Genomic DNA, 27589 nt, shown 5'->3' with positions numbered 1-27589 from the left:
TCTTCTAAAAATCAAACTAAAGTGTATACTAAAAGTTATTCTATAGATTAAGACCAAATGGATTAAGGGTAACTATTGAGTTAACTGCTGTTGGGATTCAAAGTGCTGAAAATGCTTACCATAAGTATCGATGCATGTAACGGGGCCCACCACCTCGGACGGATTGCTGATGGAACCAACAGCATTTCTAGCAAAGACACGGAATTCATACTGCGAATTCTGAGTCAAGCCAGAGACAGTGAATTGAGTCTCAATGACATTGGTGAAGCTGGCTTTGGTCCACCTGCCATCCGGAAGATCTCGTCTTTCAACAATATAGCCTGTAATCTTGCTTCCTCCATCGAAAGCTGGTGGTTGCCATGAAAGGTTGACAGAATTCTTTGAAATATCAGTGATACGGATATTTCTTGGTGGTTCTGTGGTAACAAGAGAAAGCAGATCAGCAGCAAGCACTATGCCAACATTATTTTGCTTCGCAGAAACAAGATTTGCATTTTTAGTTATCAGAAGCATCTTTCTTATCAAATAACATACCACAGGCATCTATGGCTAGGACTGGCTCAGACGGGTGGCTTGCTTTTCCAATACCAGCAGCGTTTTCTGCATACACTCTGAATTCATAAATAAGTCCAGCACTGATCGTTGTGACTTTGAAGTGAGTTGTGCGGATGACCATTTTGTTGACTTTTTGCCATAAAATACTGTTTCTGTCTTTCATTTCCAGGTGATAGCCTATAACTGCATTGCCTCCATTGGACACTGGTTCATGCCAGCCCACGGTGATGCTTTCTCGAGTAACATTATTGATCCATGGTGTAGATGGTGGTCCAGGTGTTGCTACAAAAGAGATACATGCCGTAAGTTAATATAGACATTTAAAACATTTATGTAAGCGAAAACCTGGGATCTTTGCCAAAATTGACAACTTACTGTAGGGTAGTTTGACAACCACATAAGCTGAATCTATGTGATCACTGATTCCAAAGCGGTTTTCTGCCTTGATGCGGAATTGGTATTCTTCTCCTTTGGTCAGTTTCATGACTTTAATCATGGTTCTTGCAACTGTGGCAGACACTTCAGTCCATACTGCTGTACTTGTCTCTCTCTTAAGTACAATGTAATTGGTGACATTACTTCCGCCATCATACTTAGGTGGCTCCCATTTGAGAGTCACACTTTCTTCAGTTATATCACTAATAACAATAGGGCCAGTTGGGGGACCAGGCCTGTCTAGCACAATGATGTTAATAAAAGCTTTGGTTGTTCCACTGGAGTTGGCAGCTGTGATCTCGTATCTTCCAGCATCAGCAGCAACGCTTTCTTTCAGATTAATGGTTAGGTTCTCAGCAGTAACTTCAGTATTAAATCTCATGGTTGCTTTCAGGGGTACACCATCTCTTGATAAGGTCACTTTGGGCAGTGGTTTTCCAGAAATTGGAATGTCAACTTTAAGGTTTGAACCAGCTCTAACATATACAGTCTGACTTGGGAAATTCTTCATATCAATTTCAGGTGGTTCTAAAAAAGAAGAGTATGGCAGATGAAGATGAAAACACATTTCTAACGATGAACTCAGATCCATGCACATAATTTCAAATTTTGCTTCTACATAAAACTAGACATACCTAGTTGCTCCTTAACAAGAACAGGAAGAAGCAGCTCTCTCGGGTCACTCAAACCAGCTTGGTTTTCAGCAAACACCCGGAAAAAGTATTCAGAGTTTTCCCTCAGACTAGAAACAACGTGATGGGTTGACTTTACCACGGCACATTTCACCCAATTTTTCTGCCCTTTTTCTAGTGCTTCAACAAGATAGTGTACAATTCTGCTTCCACCATCGTGTTCTGGCTTCAACCAGGCCAGGGAAACACTATCTTTGGATACACTTGTTACTCCAAGTTTTTCAGGTGGGCTTGGTTTTTCTAAGAAAGCAAAATATCAAAGGAAAGGGAAGATTATTATAACATTTTAATCCATGTATATTCTTCCTACATTGTCAAGAGAAAAAATTTTAAATGAAGGCCATATATCTACTCTGATTAGAGCCTTTCTTACTTTTTATATGACCAGTTTGGCTTCTGAGCTTTTGCCATTCATTACATGTCATAGCATTCAAATTCAAATTAAGTGTCATATGACCAGATGAAAGCTAAAATTTATCATAGGTTAATCATGAATATAACATTGAAAAATATGAACAGTCTTGTAAGAAACTTCATCATGTAATTTCTGCACACCTATGCTATATACATAGTCAAATTCAATTGTGCTTAAATTTAACATACATTATCCAGTTCTAGCTATATTACTTTCTACTTATATTTTTATCAATAAAATTTTTCTCTATTAGAGATTTCATTTTGTGCCATCGTATGAATTGTTTGAGGTGTGAACCAAAACATTTAACATTAAATAGCAATTAGAATGATTCACACTATTCTAGGAAAATTAATATGAATTTGCAGATTTTCTTTGTTCGTAAAACATACCTGTTATTTTTACTCCTTCCTGTGTTTCAGCTGGTGCACCAACACCAAACTCATTTTCTCCAAAGACTCGGAAGTAGTAGATCGCCCCTTCTTGCAGGTTGGTAACTTTGTAGGAGAGGCGGTTACAATTGTTGGTTACAGAGACCCATGCTTTCTTACTGGCCTCACGTTTTTCTATGTGGTAATTCTTCACCGGTGCTCCACCATCGTTTTCAGGCACATCCCAGGATAACACAGCAGATTCTTTGGTGACATCATGTACAGAAATATTGGCTGGAGGACCAGGAGAATCTAAAACTTTGACAACTAAGGTCAGTGAAGCAGCATTCAAATGATTCTGAATTGTTAATGTGTATTTTCCAGAATCATTTCGGTTGGCATTTTCGATAGTAAGTGAGGTACGAGAGTCTGTGGAATCAATGTAAGCTCGAATGCGGAGGTCAGTGTCTGGTTTACTCCAGGAGACATTGGGTACTGGTCTTCCTCGGAAAGGCACAGTCATGGTGAAGGAGGCACCAGCCTTGACAATCAAGGTCTTCTTCATTTCACTGTCAAGATCAAATACAGGTTCTTCTTCTCTTTCTTTTGCTATCTGGGGATCAGAACTATCACTGGGATCACTAGCACCCACCTTATTGACAGATCTTACTCTGAAAATATATTCGGCTCCTGTTGTTAGTCCATTTATTGTATATTCGGTGCCTCTTAAGCTCTGAATGGCAACTGTCCAGTCAGTTTCATCGGATGTTTTGTATTCTACAGTGTATCCAGTTATTGGGGCCCCACCATCAAATAAAGGCTTAACCCAGCTAATAGTTACATTTGTCTTGCCAGAGTCTACAACTTTCGGTTTGGATGGAGGAGATGGTAAGAACACTGGATCTTCTGCCCGAATTAAGGGAGAGGCTTCACTTGGAAGGCTTAGGCCAGCAGCGTTTTCTGCAAAAACCCTATACTCATATTCACATCCTTCCCGGAGTCCTGTTGATTTCACTCTCAAATCATAAACTGGTTTTTTGTTTACACGCACCCATCGTAGACCACTTTTCTCTCGCCTTTCAATGATATATCCAGAGATCTCACTCCCACCATCACTCTCAGGTCTCGCCCAGCAAAGTGTCATGAACTCTTTGGTCACAGATGTAATTTCCAAAGATGTGGGAGGACTTGGGACTGTAAATGGGTCTAGGGCCTTTACAGCCACGCTCTCTAGGGGCTCACCAACACCATATTTATTAACACCGGTTACTCTAAAGATGTATTCATTGCCTTTGAGTAATTTGGTTATTTTACAGGATGTTGTCTTTAACTCTCCTTCACAAATTGTCCATGCAAGGCGGCTTGTTTCACGTTTTTCTACAATGTAATGGTCGATACTTGCACCACCATCTTCTTGAGGAGGTCCCCAGGAAAGAGAGCATTTTTCAGAGGTGAGGCCATTTATCTCGATCGGTCCTGCTGGTGGGCCGGGCTTATCAAGTACTTTGCAATTAACTGCCATGGACCGAGTTCCTGCAACATTCTTCAGTGTTAGTACATACTGCCCAGTGTCTCGTCTGACACAGTCTTTCACTGTTAACAAAGTATTATAGTCCGTTGAGACAATTTCTATTCTTGCTCTTTCTTCAATTTCTATACCATCCTTGGTCCAGGAAACTACTGGCAGAGGTCGCCCTGCAATGTCAGCATTTATCTTAAGGACTTCTCCAGCTTTGACAACAATAACATCTCGGAACTTGACATCCATCATAATTCTTGGAGCCTCAACATCGTCTTTAACTGTAATAGGTCCAGTGGATTCAGAGGGTTCACTAACTGAGTCAGCAGCATTCCTTGCAAAAACCCGGAATTCATAACGCTGATCTTCAGTAAGTTCAGTGACTTCAAAGTATGTTTCTTGTACGTTAGTAAAATTGCACTTCAGCCACCGGCCATCTGGTAGTTCTCTACGTTCAATAATGTATCCTGTGATCTTAGCGCCACCATCATAACGTGGTTTAGACCATTTAAGTGACACGGATTTTCTTGTGATATTTGTGACTTCAGGTTGTCCAGGAGGGTCGCAGGGATCTCGTGCAGGAACTGGTTCACAAGCTTTACTGCATTTACCGATTCCAGCAATATTCACAGCATATACACGGTACTCATACATCAGTCCTTCATCAAGGCCAGAGACTTTCATTTGAGTATTGGGGATGAGAATTTTATTTGCTTTTGACCAAAGAATGCTGCTTCTTTCTTTATACTCAAGGTGATACCCAATTACTTGACTTCCTCCATCATTAACTGGTACTTGCCAGCTGACCATCATGGTAGATTTTGTGGCATGCACAACTTTCGGCGTACCAGGAGGCCCTGGGGGACTGAATGGATACTCTGCAACAACAGCTGAAGATTCACTGTAGGAGCTCTTTCCATAGCGGTTTTCTGCACAAACACGGAACTGGTACTCACTTCCTGTTGTCAGACGCACTATTTTAATGGATGTTCTTACAACCGTTTGTGAAACTACATGCCATGTTGTGGAAGTAGTTTCTCTCTTTTCAACAATATAATTGCTAATTTGGCAGCCACCGTCATATTCTGGAGGACTCCAAGAAATAGTTATATTGTCACAGCTAACCTCATCAATATGTATAGATCCTGGAGGTCCTGGTTTGTCAAGGACAATTACTGTAATAGGAACTGTGATGGATCCAGCACTGTTTGAAACACATAATTCGTAAGTTCCAACATCTTCCCTTGAAGCTTCCTTAATAGACAGTGATGTTACAGTCTTTGAAGAAGTAACATTGACTCTGGTTGTCTCCTTAAGAATCTGGTCATCTTTTTTCCAGCTTATAGTAGCTTGAGGTCTTCCTTTGAATGGAATATCGATCTTAAGTTGGTCTCTAGCCTTTACATTGAAAGTATTGAAAGGAAGCTCAACTGAAGGCTCTATTTCAACATCCCTTGCAATTACTGGCACTCCAAGTTGTCTTGAATCACTTCTTCCTTTTTCATTAACTGCAGCTACCCTGAAGACATACTCTTCTCCTGTAGTTAGGCCAGATATAGTTGCTTCTAGAGTCTTCACTTGTGTGCAAGTGCTCCATTTCTCACTCCCTTTAGTCTGCATTTCAACTACATAACCAGTAATTTTGCTGCCACCGTCACTTTCTGGTTTTTCCCACTTAATTGTAGCTGTGTTACGAGTCACATCAACAAGAGTTACTCTTCCAGGTGGGAGGGGTGGCTCAGAAGCTTTGATGGGTTCAGTTGTTTCAGCTGGCAAACCAATCCCATATTCATTGGATGCCAAGACTCGGAAGTAGTAAGAACATCCTTCTTGTAGATTTTCAATTTTAAAAGTGTTCTTAGTGCAATTGTTTGTCACGGTAGCATATGCTTTCCTTGTAGCTTCTCGTTTTTCGACGATGTAGTTTGTAATCTTAGCTCCTCCATCAATAAGTGGTGGTTCCCAAGACAATGTCACCGAGTCTTTCTTCACTTCTCTGACAGTCAGATTCACCGGGGCACTTGGTGAGTCAAGAACTCTGACATTAACAAAAGCTGTTTTGGAGCCACTGTTATTTTCTAGTGTCAGATTATACCGGCCACTGTCAAATCTGGTAACATTATCAATGACCAACATTGTATATGAACTGGTCACCTCAATCTGGGCCCTCTCAGTGAGGACGGCATCAGCCTTTTCCCATTTAACTTCAGGTTCCGGTCGACCTTTGATAGTGACAAATAAGCGTAGAGTAGTGCTTGCCCGGAGAATAACCACCTTTCTGAGATCAGCATCAAGTTCTATTTCTGGTGGCTCTAGCCGATCTTGAGCAACAACTGAACCAGGTATAGTTGCAGGTTCACCTACACCTTCAGAATTGATGGCACAAATACGGAAATTATATTCAGTATTTTCTTTAAGCTCAGTCACTGTGAACTGCTTTCCTTGTAATCCTGTTGGTGGAGTGCAAGTTGTCCATTCATCAGCAGTGGCTTCTTTGACTTCAATAACATAGCCCTTAACAGGTGCACCACCATCGTAAATTGGCTTATTCCATGCGAGGGAGACAGAGGACCTGGAAGTGTCTGTCACTTTTGGATTACTTGGTGGACCTGGTGGGTACAAAGCATCACATGCGCGATAGAAAACAGATGGCTCACTAGGTTCACCCACACCAGCTGCATTTTCAGCTGCAACTCTGAATTCATAGGAATGACCTTCGGTGAGGCCAGTTACCCTCATTCGGAGGTCTGTTAGTGTTTTCTTGTTACACTTGATCCATCTGATGCCTTCCTTATCTCGTTTTTCAAGAATATAACCCTCAATTTCAGCACCTCCATCATCCACTGGGCGTGTCCATGTTACCACCATAGAATCTTTGGTGATTGCTGAGACTTCAGGTGGTGAAGGAGGACCTGGTGGTTTATAAGGATTACAGGCTATGACAGGTTCAGATTCCAAGGGCTCTCCAATGCCATACTTATTAACAGCCATGACACGGAAAATGTACTCATTACCAGGAAGAAGTTTGGTGACTTTGTAGTTGAGGGCCTGTACCTCAGTTGAAACCTGGGTCCAGGAAAGTCTGCTTGTCTCTCTCTTTTCAATGATGTAATGTGAAATATTAGCACCACCGTCTTGTAAAGGTGGGTTCCATGCCAGGTAACATTTTTCAGCAGTAACCCCAGAAACTTTGAGAGGCCCTTCAGGAGGCCCTGGCCTGTCAAGTACCTTTACAGTGATTGGTATAGACTTTGTACCGCCTACATTGCTCAGTTTCAGAGTGTATTGTCCTCCATCAGTACGTATGCAGTCTTTGACGATGAGAGTTGTTTTCTGAAGAGTAGATTTGATTTCCATCCTAGCCGCTGTTTCTTCAAGCTCTTTTCCATCTTTTAACCAAACAATATCAGGTATAGGTTTGCCGCGGATATCAGCTTCAAGGACAAAAGTCTCTCCTGCGTGAACAATGATGACATCTCTATATTTTGGATCCAATGAGGCATTTGGTGCATCAATTTCATCTCTTGCAGTAATGGCACCCGTGCTTTCAGATGGTTCACTAAAGTTGCCAGCTGCATTTCTTGCAATTACTCTAAATTCATATCTTTGGTCTTCTACAAGTCCACTCACTGTAAATTCAGTTTCTAATACATTGGTAAAGCTGGCTTTCATCCAACGGCCATCAGGTAGGTCTTTCTTCTCTACAATGTAACCTGTTATTTTGCTACCACCATCATAGGCAGGTTTCTTCCATGTGAGTGTGACACTGTTCCTTGTAATAACAATGGCTTCAGGGCGACCAGGTGGGTCACATGGATCACGAGCAACAAAACATTCGGACACTTTGCTAGGCTTACCGATGCCAACAATATTTTCAGCAGAAACTTTGAACTCATACTCAAGGCCTTCATCAAGCCCAGTTGTTTTGAATTTGGTATCTTGAATGGGACTCTTATTTAATTTGATCCATAAAATGCTGTTCTTCTCTTTCTGTTCAAGATGGTAGCCAATAACTTTGCTACCTCCATCATTAACTGGCTCATGCCACTGAACAAGCATTTGATCTTTTGAGATGGATGTCACAAAAGGAGTTCCAGGTGGTCCAGGTACTTTAAATGGATATTGTACAACAACTGGCTTAGAATCCAGAGGGGTACTTTTTCCATACCTGTTTTCAGCAAAAATTCTAAACTGGTATTCTGTGCCTGTTCTCAGTTTGCTTATTTTAATTGTTGTTCTTGCAACTGTTGCTGATACCATTTGCCAAGTGGTAGTGGTTGTATCGCGCTTTTCTACAGTGTAGTTGCTTATTTGGCAGCCACCGGTATAGGCTGGAGGTTCCCAAGATATGACCACAAAGTCTGCACTAACTTCATCAAACCGAACAGGTCCAACTGGAGGTCCAGGCTTTTCCAAGACGATAACGCTGAGATTTTCTGTTGCCTCACCTGCACTGTTTGTTGCTGTTATGGTGTATTTTCCAAAGTCATCTTTGTTACTTTCTTTAATGTGCAAAATAGTTGAAGTAGCTGTTTCCTCAATATTTACTCTTGTTGTCTGTTTAAGAGTCTCACCATCTTTGATCCATGAAATTTTAGGTCTTGGTCGGCCAATAACTGGAATTTCGATTTTAAGATCTTCTCCAGCTTGGACAGTATACGTGTTGAATGGCAACTTAAGACTAGGCTGTATAGTCAAGTCCTTGGCTATGACTGGAACACCAAGCACTCTTGGATCACTTTTTCCTTTCTCATTGTAAGCCTTGACACGGAACTGATACTCTTGTCCAGAACTCAAACCAGTAACAACTGCATTACAGACTTTGGATTCAGCCACAACACTCCATTTTTCAGTTCCCTTGGGCTGCATTTCAACAACATACCCCAGGATTCTGCTACCACCATCATGTTCAGGTTTCTCCCACATAAGTGACGCACTGGTCTGAGACACATCAGTGAGTGTAACCTTTCCTGGTGGGGAAGGAGGTTCAGCAGCTTTCACAGCATCAACAGTTTCTACTGGAACACCAACTCCAAATTCATTTTCAGCCATAACTCTAAAGTAATAAATGGATCCTTCTGTAAGATTCTCGACTTTAAAGCTTGTTTTGCTGCATTTATTGCTCACATTAGCATACGCTTTTCTGGTTGACTCACGTTTGTCAATAACATAGTTCTTGATCTTTGCACCTCCATCAATGATGGGTGGTTCCCACACCAAGATGACAGAGTCTTTTTTCACTTCTTTGACTGTCAAGTTCTGTGGTGGTCCTGGGGTATCCAGAACTTTCACAGTCACAAAAGCAGATTTAGATCCACTGCTGTTTTCCAGCTTGAGAATATATTTTCCAGCATCATTTCTATCACAGTTATCTATTGATAGATGGGTATAGTTTACACCCTTTTCAATTTGAACCTTATCTGTGAATTCACCTTCCTCTCGAGACCAAGTGATCTCAGGTGTTGGACGGCCTTTGAATGGAATGTGAATTCTGGCAGACCCACCAGCTCTTACAACAATCCCTTTCCTTAATTCAGAATCAAGGTCAAGTTCAGGTGCTTCAAGTTTATCTTCTGGTTTCACAGTACCAGGAACAGATGTAGCCTCACCTAAGCCAACTTTATTGAGGGCACAGACTCGTATTTTATATTCTTGGTGTTCAATGAGTTTTGAAATTTCAAATCGAGTGGCTTTCAGGCCAGTTGGTGGAGTAATTATTTGCCATTCTTCTTCGTCTGCTTTACAGATTTCTACTACATATCCCAGGATCTCACTGCCACCATCATAGATGGGTTTACCCCAGGCAACTGTAATTGAATTTTTAGTGGTGTCTACAGTGTGTGCATTGGTGGGTGGGCCAGGTTTAAACACAGGATCACAAGCCTTATAATAAACTGTCGCTGGACTTGGTTCTCCAACTCCAGCAGCATTTTCTGCAGAGACTCGGAATTCATACTCATGATCTTCTGTTAATCCTGTTACTCTTAGACGCAAATCTGTAATGCGGCGTTTATTACATTTTATCCACCTAATGCCACTTCTGTCTCTTTTCTCTACGATGTAACCAATAATCTCACTTCCACCATCACTATCTGGACGGTTCCAACAGACAGTCATGGAGTCCTTGGCAATGTTCGTGACTTCCAGGCTTTTTGGTGGTCCAGGGAGCACAAATGGATTTTTCATCAGTACTGGTGCAGATTCCAAAGGCTCTCCAACACCATATTTGTTGACAGCCATTATACGGAAAATATATTCATTTCCTTCTAAGAGTTTGGTTACTTTCAGAGAGTTGGTCACAACTTGGGAAGCAACAACAGTCCAGGCAAGCCGACTCGTTTCTCTCTTTTCAACAACATAGTGAGAAATGTCACTGCCACCATCTTGTAGCGGTGGAGACCACGTTAAAGTGCATTTTTCAGCAGTGACTCCAGTAACCTGAACTGGTCCTTCTGGAGGTCCCGGTCTATCTAACACTTTCACATTTACCGGGAATGACTTAGAACCTGCAACATTGGAAGCTCTTAAAATATACTGTCCACCATCAATCCTAATGGCATCTTTTATAATAAGTAAAGCCTTGAAATCTGTGTTTTTTATTTCACATCTAGCAGATTCTTCAACTTCTTTATCTCCTCTTAACCACTCAATGGTAGGCAGGGGCTTTCCACGGACATCAGCCTCAAGCCTGAATGTTTCTCCGGCATTTACCACAATTGTGTCTCTGAATTTTGGATCCATTGAAATTCGTGGGAGTTCAACCTCATCCTTGGCAGTTATTGGTCCAGTACTGTCAGAGGGTTTACTTACTGTACCAGCTGCATTCTTTGCAATGACTCTGAATTCATATCTTTGATCTTCAGTAAGGCCTGACACAGTAAATTGAGTTTCAATGACATTTGTGAAACTAGCTTTCATCCAACGACCCTCAGGCAAATCACGTTTTTCTACAATGTAACCTGTAATCATACTTCCACCATCATATATGGGTTTGGTCCATTGTAAAGTGATCTCATTTCTTTTAACAATTATTGCTTCTGGGGTTCCTGGTGGGTCACAGGGATCTCTGGCTACATAGCATTCAGAATTCTTGCTTGCTTTGCCTACACCAACAATATTTTCAGCATAAACTCTGAATTCATATTCAATGCCTTCTTCAAGATTGACTGCTTTAAACTGGGTGTCATGAATAATAGTTTTGTTGACTTTTGTCCACAAAATACTATTTCTTTCCTTTCTTTCAAGATGGTAACCTATAACTGGGCTTCCACCATTATTGATTGGTTCATGCCACTGTACAACCATGGACTCTTTGGAAATGGCTGTGACAAATGGTGTGCCTGGAGGGCCAGGTTCTTTGTAGGGATATTGAGCTACAATTGGACTAGAATCCAAGCCAAAGCTTTGTCCATATCTGTTTTCAGCAAATATTCTGAATTGGTATTCCGTGCCAGTTTTCAGTTTGGTTACTTTGAGTGTAGTTCTGGCAACAGTAGCAGAAACAACATCCCATACGGTGGTGGTTGTATCTCTTTTCTGAACAATGTAGTTGGTGATCTGGCAACCCCCGGTATATAATGGAGGGTTCCAAGATAATGTAATACTTTCGGCACTGACTTCATCAAATTTAACAGGTCCTTGTGGAGGATCAGGTTTATCTAGAGTTATAATTTCAATGGATGCTGTTTTCTGACCAACAATATTAGCAACTGTGATTCCATAATGTCCACCATCATCCTTATGAGTTTCTTTAATACTGAGTACAGTGAGGTCAAGTGAATCTGTAACATTGATTCTTGTAGTCTGCTTCAGTGGAGCACCATCTTTAGTCCATGTAATGGTTGGCTTAGGACGTCCAGAAATTGGCACTTCTATTTTCAAATCTTGTCCAACCTGTACACTATAATTATTGAATGCAGGTTTTACATCTGGCTCAATGACCAGATCTTTGGCAACTATTGGAACTGCAAGGGACCTAGGATCACTTCTTCCCTTTTCATTTACAGCAACAACTCTAAAAAGATATTCTTCTCCCTGAGTTAGGTTGGAAATTACTGCTTCAAGGGACTTGACTCGTGCACACTCTGACCATTTCTCACTGTGTTTAGCTTGCATTTCCACAATATACTGGATTATTTTACTGCCACCATCATGTTCAGGCTTTGTCCAACTCAAGGAGACACTGTTTCTGGTGACATCATCCACAGTTATTTTTCCTGGAGGTTGTGGGACTTCTGCAACCTTAATTGGATCAGCAGTGCGGGCAGGAAGGCCAATACCATACTCATTTTCAGCTGTGACTCTAAAGTAATAACTGCAACCTTCTTGGAGTTGATCAATTTTCCAAGAATTCTTATGGCAATTTGTTACAACGGCAGCATATGATTTTCTTGTGGCTTCGCGTTTCTCAACAATGTAATTTTTTATTTTGGAGCCACCATCCAGCAAAGGAGGTTCCCATGTAATTGATACTGAGTCCTTGGTGATATCTGTGACTTTCAGGTTTACAGGTGGACTTGGTGTGTCTAGGACTCTCACAGTAACAAAGGCAGACTTTGTTCCACTGCTGTTTTCTAAGGTGAGTGTATATTTTCCACTATCATATCGGTTGACATTGTCAAGAACAAGAGAGGTGAAACTGCTAGTGACATCAATTATAGCAGCATCTCGGATTTCACCATCCATTTTCCCCCATTTCACTTCTGGTGTAGGACGACCTTTAATAGGAACAAATAACCTTAAGGAGCCACCTGCCCTTATATTTATAATTTTCCTTAGTTCTAGGTCAAGATCAATGTCTGGTGCTTCCAATTTTTCTTCAACTAGAATAGGTCCAGGGACATCAGCATGTTCTCCAACTCCAGCTTTATTAACAGCACAGATGCGGAAGTTGTACTCATGCTTTTCCAACAGCTTCTCTACTTCTAAGTTTGTCTTATTGATTCCAGTTGGCGGAGTGCACATTGTCCATTCACCGTCACTCACATCACATTGTTCAACAATGTATCCTTGAATTTCACAGCCACCATCGTATATTGGTTTGCTCCAAGAAAGGAAGACAGAAGACCTGGTAATATCTGTGACTTTTGGATTGTTTGGAGGCCCTGGTTTATAAATAGGATCACAAGCCTTTTGGTAAGCGGAAGGTGGGCTTGGTTCACTAAGTCCAGCAGCATTCTCAGCTGACACTCTGAATTCATAACTGTGATTTTCTATGAGTCCAGTTACCCTCAAGCGCAATTCCCCAATCAAGCGTTTGTGGCATCTTGTCCACCGGATGCCCTCTTTATCTCGTTTTTCAAGAACATATCCAAGTATTTCACTGCCACCATCAGATGCTGGCCTTTCCCATACAACAATCATTGAGTCCTTGGTCACTGCCGTGATTTCTGGCGCCTTGGGTGCATCTGGTACTACAAATGGATTCTTAGCAATTACTGGCTCAGATTCAAGAGGTTCGCCAACACCGTATTTGTTTACAGCCATTATACGGAACATATATTCATTGCCTTCAAGAAGCTTAGTCACCTTGCAGCTGAGAGTTTGCACGTTGGCATCAACCACGGTCCAAACTAAGCGGCTGGTTTCTCTCCTTTCCACAATATAATTTATGATATCACTCCCACCGTCCTGTCGTGGGGGTTTCCAAGCCAGGGTGCATTTTTCTGCTGTCACCCCTGTTATAACAACAGGTCCTTCAGGTGGCCCTGGTTTATCAAGAACTTTGACATTTACAGTAACTGATCTCTCGCCTGCCACATTTTTGGCCTTCAGTATGTAATTTCCACTGTCAACGCGTACTGCATCCTTTACACTGAGACTGGTGGCAAAGTCAGTGCTCTTTATTTCTAGTCGAGCTGTATTTGATAGCTCCTGATCACCTTTTAGCCACTGAATAGTTGGTATTGGTTTGCCATGAACATCTGCATCAATCTTGAAGAATTCACCAGCATGGACCACAATTGTTTCTTTGTATTTGGGATCCATACTTATTCGTGGTGGTTCTACCTCATCTCTTGCTGTTATTGCTCCTGTGCTTTCTGATGGCTCACTCAACACTCCCGCAGCATTTCGAGCTATAACCCGGAACTCATACCTGTGATCTTCCACCAGGCCAGTTACTTCAAACTGAGTGTCAATGACATTTGTAAAACTGGCTTTCATCCAACGGCCCTCAGGCAGTTCTTTCTTCTCAACAATATAACCAGTGATCTTGCTTCCACCATCATAGGTGGGTTTCTTCCACTGAAGAGTCACAGAATTCCGTGTGACAATGATTGCCTCTGGCCGCCCTGGTGGATCACATGGGTCACGAGCTACGTAGCATTCTGACACTTTGCTTGGCTTGCCAATGCCCACGATGTTCTCTGCAGAGACTCTAAATTCATATTCAATGCCTTCCTCGAGGCCAGTTGTTTTAAACTTGGTTTGAGGAATAGGCGTTTTATTCAACTTAACCCAGAGGATGCTATTTCTTTCCTTGCGCTCTAGATGATAGCCAATGACTTTGCTACCTCCATCATTGACTGGCTCGTTCCATCGTACTTCCATGCTGTCCTTGGAGGAGAGTGTTACAAATGGTGTGCCAGGAGGACCAGGAACTTTGAATGGATACTGGGCTACAATAGGCTCTGAATTGAGGTAGGTGCTCTTTCCATATCTGTTTTCAGCTGCAATCCTAAACTGATATTCACATCCAGTCTTTAATCTGCAAGCTTTTATTGTTGTCCTTGCAACAGTAGCTGACACAATTTGCCAGGTGGTGGTGGAAGTGTCCCGTTTTTCTACAATGTAATTATTGATAGAACTTCCACCATCATATTTAGGTGGGCCCCAGGAAAGAGTAATACTATCAGCCGTCACTTCATCTATTTTAACTGGTCCAGTCGGAGGCCCTGGTTTGTCAAGAACAACAACATTAAGAATTTCAGTAGCTTCACCAGCTGAGTTTGTCAGTTTAACCGTGTAATGTCCAACATCTTCGCGGCAGGCTTCCTTTATTGTCAATAATGAATTATTTTCTGTGCTCTCTGCATTTACTCTAGTTGTCTGCTTCAGTGGCACCTCATCTTTAAGCCAGGTTACAGCTGGTGGAGGGCGTCCAATGAATGGAACATCAACTTTTAGGTCTTCACCTGCCAGTACAGTGAAAGTATTGAAGAGGAGTTTGAAGGCTGGTGGAATGACAAGATCTTTGGCAATTACTGGCACACTCAGTTGTCTAGGATCACTGATGCCCTTTTCATTCTGAGCTGAAACACGGAAAGAGTATTCTTCACCCTGAATTAATCCAGTTATAGTGGCTTCAGTGACTTTGACTGTGGCACACGTGACCCATTTGTCACTACCTTTGCTCTGCATCTCTACAATATAGCCTAGAATTCGGCTGCCTCCATCATGCTCTGGTTTCTCCCAAGAAAGCGACACGCTGTTTCTTGTGACATCCACCAAAGTTATTTTTCCTGGAGGAAGAGGTCGTTCTGATGCTTTCACAGATTCTGCAGTTTCAGCAGGCAGCCCAATGCCATATTCATTTTCAGCAAGAACCCTGAAATAGTAACTACAGCCTTCTTGAAGCTGGTCTACCTTCCAGGAAGTCTTGTGGCAATTTGTTGCAACAGTTGAATATGCTTTTCTTGTTGACTCCCGCTTTTCAACGATGTAGTTCTTTATTTTTGAACCTCCATCAAGGAGAGGAGGCTCCCATGTCAGTGTGACAGATGTCTTAGTGACCTCCTTTACCTTCAGATCCTGTGGAGGGCCTGGTGTATCCAGCACTCTAACATTGACAAATGCAGATTTGCTGCCTGAGCTGTTTTCTATAGTTAGTATGTATTTGCCGCTGTCGAATCTGTTAACATTTCCAACAACAAGCAGGGTGTAAGAGCTGGTGGAATCAATGCTAGCTTTATCCAAAGATTCTCCATGTTCCCGGCTCCACTTCACCTCAGGCGCAGGCCTGCCTTTGATTGGAACAAAAAGTCTCAGGGTACAACAAGCTCTTATAGTAACAACTTTGCGCAGGTCAGCATCCAGTTCAATCTCTGGAGGCAGCAACCTGTCTTCAGCCTTTGGAGTTCCGGGAACAAGTGCAGGTTCTCCAATTCCTTCAGAATTCATGGCATAGATCCGGATTTTATACTCCTGATTCTCTATGAGATTGGTGATGGTGTAAGAAGTTGCCTTGAGACCAGCTGGCGGGGTGACAATCTGCCATTCATCTTCCTCTGGAAGGGCAATCTCAACCATATACCCGGTGATTTCGGAGCCACCATCATAGATGGGTTTATTCCAAGCAATTGAGATGGATGATCTGCTTGAATCTAGGACACGTGGGTTACCTGGTGGGCCAGGTTTAAACACAGCATCACAAGCCTTATAAAATGGACTGGTAGAGCTTGGTGCACTAATTCCAGCAGCATTCTCAGCCATAATCCTGAACTCATATTCATGTCCTTCGGTCAGTCCAGACACTTTAAATCTTAAATCAGTAACAGTTTTTTTGTTGCATTTCACCCAGCGTTGCCCAGCTTTATCACGCCGTTCCACAATATAGTTTATGATTTCACTTCCGCCATCAGAGTCAGGATGTCCCCAGCAGACAACCATTGAATCTTTAGTAATAGCTGTGACTTCAGGGTTTTTGGGTGGATCAGGGGGTCCATAAGGATCCACTGCAAGCACAGGCTCTGATTCCAGTGGCTCTCCGACTCCATATTTATTTACTGCCATAACGCGGAAGATGTATTCATTGCCTTTCAAAAGTTTAGTAACCTTTAGTTTTGTTACTTGGACTTCTGCGGCTACATTTGTCCATGCCAATCTGCTGGTTTCACGTTTCTGAACCACATAATGATCAATTTTGGCACCTCCATCATCCCGTGGAGGCAACCAGGACAATACACATTTTTCTGATGTCACATCAGATACAACTAAGGGTCCTTCTGGTGGGCCTGGTCTATCAAGAACTTTGACATTGAAAATATGTTTGGCAAAACCCCCAGGATTAGTTGCTGTAAGGGTATAGGCGCCACCATCCCTTCTTAATGAATCCTTGTTTACCAGATTAGTAGAGAAATCTAAAATTTTTATTTCTAATTTCCCTGTGCCTTCCAGCTCCTTTCCATCTTTGGTCCATTCCATTGTTGGAGGAGGGCGACCTGAAACATCAGCTTCCAGCTTGAATGCTTCACCTGCTTTTAGTATAATTGTGTCCTTAAATTTAATATCCACCATGATCCTTGGTGCTTCAATGTCATCCCTGCACGTGATAGCATCTGATGGCTCAGATGGTGGACTAATAGCACCAGCAGCATTTTTGGCAATCACGCGGAATTCATATGCAGCATCTTCTGTTAGGCCACTGACTGTAAATTCATTCTCCAAAATGTTGCTGAAGTTGGCCTTCAGCCACCGTCCATTAGGGAGGTCTCTCTTTTCAACTATATAACTAGTAATTTTAAAGCCTCCAGTATATTCTGGCTTAGCCCATTTAAGTGTCACGGTGTGTCTAGTAATATTCAGAGGAACTGGTTTCCCAGGTGGGTCGATGGGATCCAAAGCAAGCATGGGCTCAGATGGCTTGCTTGGCTTGCTTTTGCCTGCCATGTTTTCTGCAATCACTCGGAACTCATAAGCAATACCATCTGTAAGTCCAGTTGATTTGAAAATGTTGCCTGGTACTAATGCTTTGCTCACATTCTGCCAGAGTATACCATTTCGTTCTTTTCTTTCAATGTGATATCCTAAAATGGGGCTTCCACCATCAGAGAGAGGTTCATGCCAGCTAATTGTCATTGAGTCCTTGGTAACTGCAGTTACCTGAGGGGTACCAGGAGGCCCAGGAACCTTAAATGGATAATTGGCAACTACTGATGCTGATGTGATGCCTGGTCCAACTCCGTATCTATTCTGAGCTCTTACCCGGAATTGATATTCCACTCCGGTAGTAAGGCGGGTGGCTTTATAGGTAGTGCGAATAACAGTGCTTGCTAGTTCAGTCCATGTAGTACTGTCAGTCTGTCGCATTTCTATTACATAGTTGCTTATTGGTACACCTCCATCGTTCTCAGGTGGGTCCCAAGAGAAGGTTACAAAATCAGATGAAACTTCATCGAATTTGATTGGGCCAGTAGGTGGTCCTGGAATATCATGGACTTGAATGGTGATGACATCACCCACCTCTCCTACAATGTTCTTTGCAGTTAATGGGTAGGGTCCACTATCACTTCTTACACACTCGTTGATATTTAAGATGGTTGAAGTTGCTGTATTTTCAAAATTAACTCTCTGTGTCTGTTTAAGAATCTGGTCTCCTTTTTTCCATGTCACGGTGGGCTTTGGTCGACCAAGCACTGGAATTTCTACTTTGATGTTGTCACCAGCTCTGGAAATGACTAATTTCTGATAAATGCCACGGAGATCCAATTCTGGGAGCATTGTCTGCTCCTTGACAATGACAGGTCTGCTTTCTCTGGGGGCACTTCGCCCGGCACTGTTCACTGCCATCACTTGGAAGGTGTATTCTTCCCCTTCAGTGAGATTCCTCACCACACATTCTAACCCTTTCACGGTTGTAATGTGGGTCCACTGGTCCGAGCCTTTCCTCTGGGCCTCAATCACGTAGCCAGTGATCTTACTGCCCCCATCGTGTTTTGGTTTGGGCCATGCCAGGCTGACTGTGCTCTTGGTTATGTCCATGATGTTCAGACTTTCTGGAGGTAAAGGTGCTTCGGAGGCTTTCACAGGTTCTGTTGTTTCTGTGGGGACACCAATTCCGTATTCATTCTCTGCCATCACTCTGAAGAAGTATTCACATCCTTCGGTCAGGCCGGTAACTTTGTATGTGCACTTATGGCACTTAGTGGTGACCGTGGTGTAAGATTTCCGTGTTGCTTCTCGTTTCTCCACAATATAGTTTGTTATACGTGAGCCCCCATCCACCAGAGGGAGGTCCCAGTGCAGGGTGACACTGTCCTTTGTGATGTCAGTAGGCCTCAGGTTAAGGACGGGTCCTGGTGTATCCAAGACTCTGACGTTGACAAAGCCACTTTTCTTCCCGGCGGGGTTTTCGATAGTCATCACAAATTTACCGGTGTCGTATCTGTTGCACTCTGGGATAATCAGAAGAGTGAATGACTCTGTGTTTTCAATGTTTGCTCGGGTTTTCAGGTTGATATCATCTTTGGTCCATGTCACTTCAGGAGCAGGACGACCTTTGATTGGCACAAATATTCTAATACTGAGTCCTGCTCTAACAACAAGGGTTCTTCGAAGCTCAGCATCTAGTTCGAAATCAGGAACCATTTCCCTTTCTACAATTTCAACATCTGGAACCACTGCTGGCTCCCCAACACCCGCATCATTCATGGCACTGATTCTAAAATTGTATTTTTCTTTAGTCTGAAGATCAGGGACAACAAACTGAGTGATTCTGAGGGCAGTTCCTGTGGTATCTTTTATCCAGGCCTCCTCTCCTACTTTTTGATGCTCGACGATATAGCCAGTGATTTCAAGTCCACCATCATAATGAGGCTTGCCCCATGCTAAAGAAGCAGATTTCTTCGTAGTATCAGTGACACGTGCATTTGTAGGTGGTCCTGGAGGATCTGGAAGGAAACCAAGACACCAAAATATATATTAGGAGTTTGACTTTTAGCTAAATTATATAAAATATTTGCACCCTCAAATGAGCTGTGTTGAAAAAGGTAAATACTAACATGCTGCATCTTTCATTAAAACAAGATTTGAAGCCTCACTAGGAGGACCAATTCCTGCTCTGTTTTCTGCACTGACGCGGAATTCGTAGGTGTTTCCTTCCTGGAGTCCTGTGACTTTGCATCTGAGGTCGGAGACTGGTGTCTTTGTTGCTCTCACCCATCGCAAGCTTTTCTTTTCTCGCCTTTCCACATGATATCCTGTGATCTCACTACCACCATCATCAGCTGGTCTTTTCCAACCGACAGTGGCAGTGTTTTTAGTGACATTTGATACCTCTGGTTTTTCAGGAGGGCCAGGGGGACCTGAAAAGGAAGCAAATTTATGAGAAATCCTGTTTCCTAAACTCTGCCGTAAGTATTTACCGATCACTTCCCTCACATGCTGTACCTACCAAATCTGTCTACCATTTTGACAGGTTCAGACTCCACCGGTTCTCCTTTGCCATACTGGTTTACAGCCGAGACCCGGAAGAGGTACTCATTTCCTTGGATGAGTTTGGTGGCCACATGCCTGCAAGACTGAATATCTTCAGCAACCACTGTCCACAAGAGTCGGCTGGTTTCCCTCTTTTCAAGAACATAGGACTTAATTGGTGAGCCGCCATCTTCCAAGGGAGGTGTCCATGTAAGTGTTGCTTTTTCAGCAGAAACATTACTGATTTCAATGGGACCTGGGGGACCAGGTACATCGAGAACTGTTACCTTCACATGTTCCTCCTTCGTGCCAAAAGGATTGGTAGCAGTGATGGTGTATTCACCCGCATCTTTTCTAGTGGCATACTTGACAGCAAGCATGGAAGATGTTGGGGTGGAAGTGATCTGAACGACATCTGATAGTCTAATGTCTTTTCCTGCCTTGGACCAGTTTGACTTTGGAAGGGGTTTGCCAAGAATGCTAATGGCGCTCAAAACAATGGTCTCTCCTGCTTTCACTGTTAGCCCATCTTTTATTGTAGGATCAAGGACAATGGTTGGTGCCTCTGCAAAGGAAAAAAAAAATTACATTTTCATCAGAAAAGGAAGGAGGCGTAAGTTGGTGTTTTTATGTGCACAAAAAGTAAAATAGACCTACCATATTCATCCTTGCAAATAATGGTTCCTGTACTTTCTGATGGGGCACTGATAGCACCTGCTGTATTCTTTGCTCTAATTCTGAATTCATATTTTCCACCTTCCACAAGGTCAGTTACAGTAAAGACACAATCGGGGACATTAACATGGTTCGCTTTCATCCAAGATTTGGAAGGTAGGTCCCGCTTCTCCACTATGTATCCAGTCAGCTTATGACCACCATCGTATTTGGGCTCAGTCCAAATGAGAGTCACTGAGTTCCTTGTTACACTGATAACCTCAGGCTTGCCAGGAGGATCTAAAACATGGGGGGGGGGGGACAGTTAAATACCAATGTGGTTTTTTTCATGCAAAAAATGCACCTGGGTTTTCCTTCATATAATGACTTACCAATGGGATCAAGTGCCACGACAGGCTCTGATGGCAGGCTTGGCTTGCCTACTCCTGCTAAATTGATTGCCATCACTCGGAACTCATATTCCAGACCTTCGGTTAATCCTGTCACTCTGAAGTCTTTCATCCTAATAGGAGTCTTGTTCGCTCTCTTCCACAAAAGGCTGTTTCTTTCCTTGAACTCGATATGATACCCTACAAGAGACCCAGTGCTGTGTCAATTCAGAGAGAACTTACAAATGTAGCCTGATTTTGAAACACTATATGTGTTTTTGCTCAAATAACTTATATATGGATATGTGAGATAATCATTCTTGTTAACAGCTATACTTTTGTTTTTTACTATTTTTTTAAATTTAAAATCTTTATTGTTTAAAGCAGCCGTGGGCAAACTACGGCCCGCGGGCCGGATCCGGCCCGTTTGAAATGAATAAAACTAAAAAAAAAAAGACCGCACACTTTTATGTAATGATGTTTACTTTGAATTTATATTAGTTCACACAAACACTCCATCCATGCTTTTGTTCCGGCCCTCCGGTCCAGTTTAAGAACCCATTGTGGCTCTCGAGTCAAAAAGTTTGCCCACCCCTGGTTTAAAGTATTACATATGTCTCCTAACATATACACTTTTATTATGTAGGCATAATGCCATTTTTTTTCTCTTGGAATATGCATATTTATTTATTGTACCTTTTGTTGAAAAATTTTAACTTACAAAAAATGATATTATCACTAAGAAAGCCTTTCTTTATAAACTATTATATTAGGAGGGTTCCAATGAAGTTAAGCATTAGCTTAATGAATTCGTTTAATTAATGCTTAACGTATTGAATGATGATGTACTGAAAGGAAAGTGCACACAGGCAGACAGTGCTATGTAAACACATTCAACTTGTTTCCAGGGAGGAAGGTTTGGAGGAAACATTAATGTGAAAGCTGGAGGATAAGAGCAAAATAAACACCTGTAATTGGAGAGCCACCGGTTTTCCTGGGGTCCGTCCAGGTTAGAGCTACCGAGTCATGTCTGACATCCACAATATTGGGAGGCGGGGGAGCATCGGGCACATCTAGGAAAATATATGGCAATGGAAGATTTATAATAAGAAACTTCCTCAAAACCACGTTTTGCTTTATATTTCCTGACACTGAGACACTCACCGAAAGGATGTTTAGCGACAATTGGCTCCGACTTCAGGCCCTCTCCTACGCCATATTTGTTTTCGGCACTGACCCTGAAGGTGTACTCCATACCCTCATGAAGCCTGGTGACTCTGAAGGTGGTTTTCTGGACAGCCGAGGCGCAGGTCACCCACTTGTTGTTTACAGAGTCTCTCTTCTCCAGGATATAGTTGGTGATTTCAGAGCCTCCGTCGTCTTTGGGAGGACCCCACTTTAAGGTTATGGCTTCTGCTGTGACCTCATCAAATTTGATTGGCCCAGTGGGGATGCCAGGTTTGCCAACGACTTTTATAGAGAGAGTTCCTTCCTTCGTGCCAGCGACATTTTTAAGTGTGATCGTGTATTTTCCGGCATCAGATTTTTGGCAGTCGCGTACGACAAGGGTGGTGTTAACTGCAGATGACTCCACACTGACTCTTGTGTCAGTTGCTAGAGGGTCTTCCCCTTTCTTCCAGGACACCGATGGGGTTGGCTTGCCTTTTATGGGGATCTTAAGACGGAAGTTGCTGTTTTCTTTGGCCAAGTAGCACAAATCAGGTAGATCCTTTAAGTCAAGGTCAGGAGCCACTGGGAAACAGCAGAGATAAATTTTTATTTTTTAAGACCAGCAATTACCTTTTTATCTTGCTATGGTTTGTAAAGAACTTATATAGAAGTCAGTTGAGTAAGGCTCAAGAGTGTATTCTTGCTGACAATAAAGAGAAAATGAAGGTGCAGGGCAAAAGGCTTACCAACATCATCCTTTGCCACGACAATGATTTCACTCGGGGTTCCTTCTCCATTTTCATTCTCAGCACTCACCCTGAAGGTATATTCCTTCCCTTCAATCAAATCTTTTGCAAAGTACTGTAAGTTTAATGCTTGCATAACTCGTTGCCACTTATTTTCGTCAGTTAGGAAATCGACTACATATCCGGTAATCCTACTTCCACCATCGCTGCGAGGCTTCTTCCAGCCGATGGTACAAGATGACTTATTTACAGATCTCACTTTCAGATCCACAACTGGTCCCGGGGTTTCTAAAGCGAAGGAGAAACGGTAAGCCTAAGCCCCGGATAACCAAGGTAAGATGTCACTCAAAATGACAGGGTAGCATCTCATCTGCTCACCGGAAGCTTTGGCGGCATCGCGTGTTTCACCGGGATCACCAATGCCGTACTCATTTTCAGCAAACACCCTGAAGAAGTAGGACTTGCCCTCCTCCAAGTTAGATACCCTGAAGCTTGTTTTGGGGCACTCCGTTGCCACTGTAGACCAGGACTTCCTCTCTGCGTCACGCTTTTCTACCACATAGTTTATGATGGGGCTTCCACCATCAATAATGGGAGGATCCCAAGTAATATAAGCAGAATCTTTGGATATTTCCTTAACAGTCACGTTGACAGGTGGCCCGGGAGTATCTGGTAAATGGTAAGTAAGAAGTAAATATGTAAAAAAGGTATAGAATTGCATTTTTAACATGTATGATCTTGTTTCAAACAAACTTACCCAGCACTTTCACCACAATGGTATATTCCTTTTTACCACAGCTGTTCTCCAGAGTCAAGATATATTTTCCTGCATCATATTTGTTCACATTTTCACAGCGCAAGAAAGTGTCAAAGTCAGTTGACTTTATGTCCAGTCCAATCCTTTCTCTTAGATTGGCATCCGGTTTAGACCAAGTGATCTTTGGAGGCGGACGTCCTTTTACTGGTACATATAGTCTCAATGTAACGCCAGCACGTAATATAATTGTCTTCCTCAAATCAGCATCCAGTTCTCCCTCAGGTGGAACTGTTTAATTTTGGAGTGAAGAAAGTTAAATAATTTAATGGGTCAAACATATTTACAAAGACTGGACTTAACCACTCCTAAAATACGTTTCTTTTGTAGAACTGATTTCTTGCTCTTAAAAAAAAAATCCTTAATTTAATCCTCAAAACTTTTGTCAACAGTTTCAATACTCTATAGCAATTGTTGATCTTACTATTTTCCAATATCCTATAGGCTAATCCAAGTTTTCCCTGGAGGATCTTCTCAGACACCTCCATACTCTCGCACTCTGCATATTAAAAGTAAATGGCTGGTTTTCAGCTCTTATCTGCTTTTACTTTTCTTATCTATATTCACTGAAAGCACTCTGTTATAGACTCTAACTCTCTTTATTTCATTGTAGGAATAAAAGTACATAGGGGATGAGATATAAGTAATTCAAAATAAAGGAAGAATTGGTTATGGGCCAGAAGTGAATAGAAAAATTAAGACAGACAGCCTTCCAATCTATATTTATGGAAAAGGGTAGGTTAGAAGAGAAAGTAAAAAACTGTAAGAATAATAGCTCACTACTTAGTTAAAAAAATCTCCTTATGCTCAGAATAAAATTCCTATATTCCACACTCTTTTGAAGACATGTCATTCTCATGTAAGTATGAAACGCTTTCCAAAACCCCAAATCACTTTGCATTCCATTTGGCCTGTTATACAATACCACAAATTACCAACCCAGCTCTCCAAAAATGTATTCCTAGAATTACCAACTCCAAAGCCTATAAACAAATAAATGTACCCAAGGGAGTTTACACATGCCCCCTGCCCCCTTACAATATGACCGATGAGAAAGCTCGATGTATTCTTCCTGGTAGTACTTACTTAGGATGTCCTTTGGACAGTGGTTGTCTGGAACATCACTGGGGTCACTGTAGCCAACCTTATTAACGGCGTACACACGGAACTGATACTCTACGTTTTCCATCAGGCCGGTGACCTCAAAGCGGGTTTTCTGCAGCTTATCTGGTAAATTGCACCTCACCCAGTTAACAGAGTCTGCTCGTTTTGCTTCAACGAGGTAACCAATGATAGGGCTACCACCATCATAGGCTGGCTTGCCCCAAGAAAGACTCACAGAGCTACGGGTTGTATCATACACTTTAGGAAAAGCTGGTGGGCCAGGAGGATCTGAAGATAAATAATAATAATAAAAATTTTTCATTAAAACCTCACTCCTGGTTGTTTAAAGTTGATTGCAACACGGGATAAAAGACTTTTTCATGAACACTTACACAGAGGGTCCCGAGCATAAACAGCTTTGGATGCATCACTGGGCTTGCCTGGGCCAGCCTTATTTATGGCTGTAACTCGAAACTCGTATTCGGTGCCTTCTTGGAGACCTGTTGCTTTGATAGTTCTTTCTATAACAGGCTTCCTGTTGACCTTAGTCCAATTAACTGCCTGGGTTTCTCGCTTTTCAACCAAATAGCCGGTGATGGATGAGCCGCCATCATCGGCTGGTGGTTTCCAGCTTACAGTCATGTGATCTTTGGTTATGTTGCTAATGACAGGAGGATCACAGCGTCCTGGTGGGTCTGCAGAGAGTGATGGAAAAGTTAATATCCCCTCTAAAAGGTAATACTTAAAAAGTTAAATGAAAAGCCACAGGAAAATGTTCCTACCATATGGGTTTTTAGCAATTGCTGGTTCAGTTAAGATTGGATCGCCCACTCCATATTTATTTTCGGCACAAATTCGGAACTGGTACTCGTGGCCCTCTATCAGTTTCTCCACACTGCAGCTGGTGATGGGCACAGTCGCAGAGACCTGGGCCCAGTTGGGTCTGCTTGTTTCACGTTTGTCAACAATATAGTTGGTGATTTCTGAGCCTCCATCTTCAAGAGGGGGTTCCCAAGAAAGCATTGCACGGTCTGAATACATTTTATTGATTTTAACAGATGCTGGAGGACCTGGTTTATCTGAAAGAACAAGGGAGAAAAGTGAAGTCTTTCACTAACACCCATGAAATGGGGAATGGGTAGAATGGTGGTCTGGAAACCTGGCTGCAGTCTTTGCATTGTCACTAACCTCCCATATGACCTTGGAAGTCACTTAATTTTTCAAAACCATAATTTCCTCACATGGGAAATTACGTAACTGAAATATGTAATCTCGAATGCTCTTTTCAGCCCTAAAATGCTGTTGTTCCATGATGAGAATAATTCTATGACAACAAAATATACATCAGGATATGCATCTTCCCTCATTATTATTTTGTAAATTCTGTTGCATCACATTAGCCAAAATAAAACATGAGATTCCAGTTAAGCGCTTTAGTTACCTAACACTTTAAGCTTAATGGTGGCTGATTTGGAACCACTTGGATTTTCGGCAGTAATGGTATAGTCTCCTGAGTCCTTCCGGTTCACGCTGAACAGCTCCAAGGTGCACAGGTTCCGCTTCTGGGCCATTTTGATGCCTTCTGCTGGTTTTAGCAGTGTGTCATCCTTCTTCCAAGACACTGTTGGTGTTGGTTTTCCAAAAACAGTAGCATCCAGGCAGACATTAGTTCCAGCTTTGACAGTAAGCAAAGATTTCATAGCCACACCCAGTTCTATCCTGGGAGGAACTGGAAAAAAAGAAAAGAAAATGATTTAATACATGCAAAGCTCTATGTCATTAATAAAAGTGGGAAATTCATATACTCTGTGTCTTTCAAGACAGAGTTTTTAGAATTAACATATTCATTACAAAAGAAATGCAGGTTTAAAGTAGAAATTCGATCATGTGACAATATAAAGAAAAAAATAAAGATCACTTACAATACCAACATCCTGAAATTTTCACTATCATCATTTTTTGGGGGTCATATTTCTGTGAAAGTGTATGGTTAAAAGGATATGGTCCTTTAGTTTAACTGCTTTTTTAAGTTTAATATGTGATTAGGATTCTCCATAATATAATTTTCATGTCTGTATATAAAGTACCTATCATTTTTATTCTTTTCTCCACAGATGTAGATTTCCTTTTTTATTAGGAGAGATATACATTATGAGTTCTGTCCTCCTTCGCCTCTGATACTCAACAGAATCTTACCATTTTCTGCGAGGATGGTCACTGGGTCAGAAGGTTCAGAAGGCTGGCTGATGTTTACCGCTGTCTTGGCGATTGCTCTGAATTGATACTGAGCATTCTCTTCTAAGCCAGTAGCTGTGTACTCTTCCTGGGGAATCTGGTGTGGTGTAGTATTGCACCGTACCCACTTATCACCAGGAAGTTTGCAAGCTTCTACGAAATAGCCAATAATTTTGCTGCCTCCGTCATGTTTTGGACGAGCCCAGATGAGGGATACAGTACTCTTGGAAACATCGATAACTTCAGGCTTTCCTGGAGGATCTAAAGCCAAAAGAGGTATTCTCAGCATTTTTCTTAATGGCAAAAGTTTTAAAGTTCCATATTTCACATTACCCCCCAGAACACATTCCTGAGTG

The 27589-nt window shown here is 42.1% G+C and overlaps 1 protein-coding gene across 1 annotated transcript in view; it reads right to left on the bottom strand.

Annotated features, from left to right (window-relative positions):
• The window catches only part of TTN (titin), a 278629-nt gene that overhangs the window by 31441 nt on the left and 219599 nt on the right, over positions 1-27589 (bottom strand). Inside the window, exons 276-294 of the mRNA XM_036318697.1 lie at positions 27195-27494; positions 26440-26727; positions 25781-26077; positions 25391-25693; positions 24981-25286; positions 23838-24125; positions 23459-23749; positions 23081-23368; positions 22329-22916; positions 22133-22237; positions 21168-21365; positions 20779-21075; positions 20099-20686; positions 19707-20009; positions 2490-19595; positions 1626-1922; positions 931-1518; positions 535-837; positions 120-416 (exon numbers count right to left, since the gene is read on the bottom strand). Of these exons, the coding sequence (XP_036174590.1) occupies positions 120-416; positions 535-837; positions 931-1518; positions 1626-1922; positions 2490-19595; positions 19707-20009; positions 20099-20686; positions 20779-21075; positions 21168-21365; positions 22133-22237; positions 22329-22916; positions 23081-23368; positions 23459-23749; positions 23838-24125; positions 24981-25286; positions 25391-25693; positions 25781-26077; positions 26440-26727; positions 27195-27494 (23031 nt within the window). The remainder of the gene's footprint in view (positions 1-119; positions 417-534; positions 838-930; positions 1519-1625; positions 1923-2489; positions 19596-19706; positions 20010-20098; positions 20687-20778; positions 21076-21167; positions 21366-22132; positions 22238-22328; positions 22917-23080; positions 23369-23458; positions 23750-23837; positions 24126-24980; positions 25287-25390; positions 25694-25780; positions 26078-26439; positions 26728-27194; positions 27495-27589) is intronic.

The sequence above is a fragment of the Myotis myotis genome, unplaced genomic scaffold, assembly GCF_014108235.1.
Source record: "Myotis myotis isolate mMyoMyo1 unplaced genomic scaffold, mMyoMyo1.p scaffold_m19_p_8, whole genome shotgun sequence".
Taxonomy (NCBI): domain Eukaryota; kingdom Metazoa; phylum Chordata; class Mammalia; order Chiroptera; family Vespertilionidae; genus Myotis; species Myotis myotis.
The sequence above is the reverse complement of the archived record's forward strand: the minus strand, read 5'-3'. Positions and strand labels throughout refer to the sequence as shown.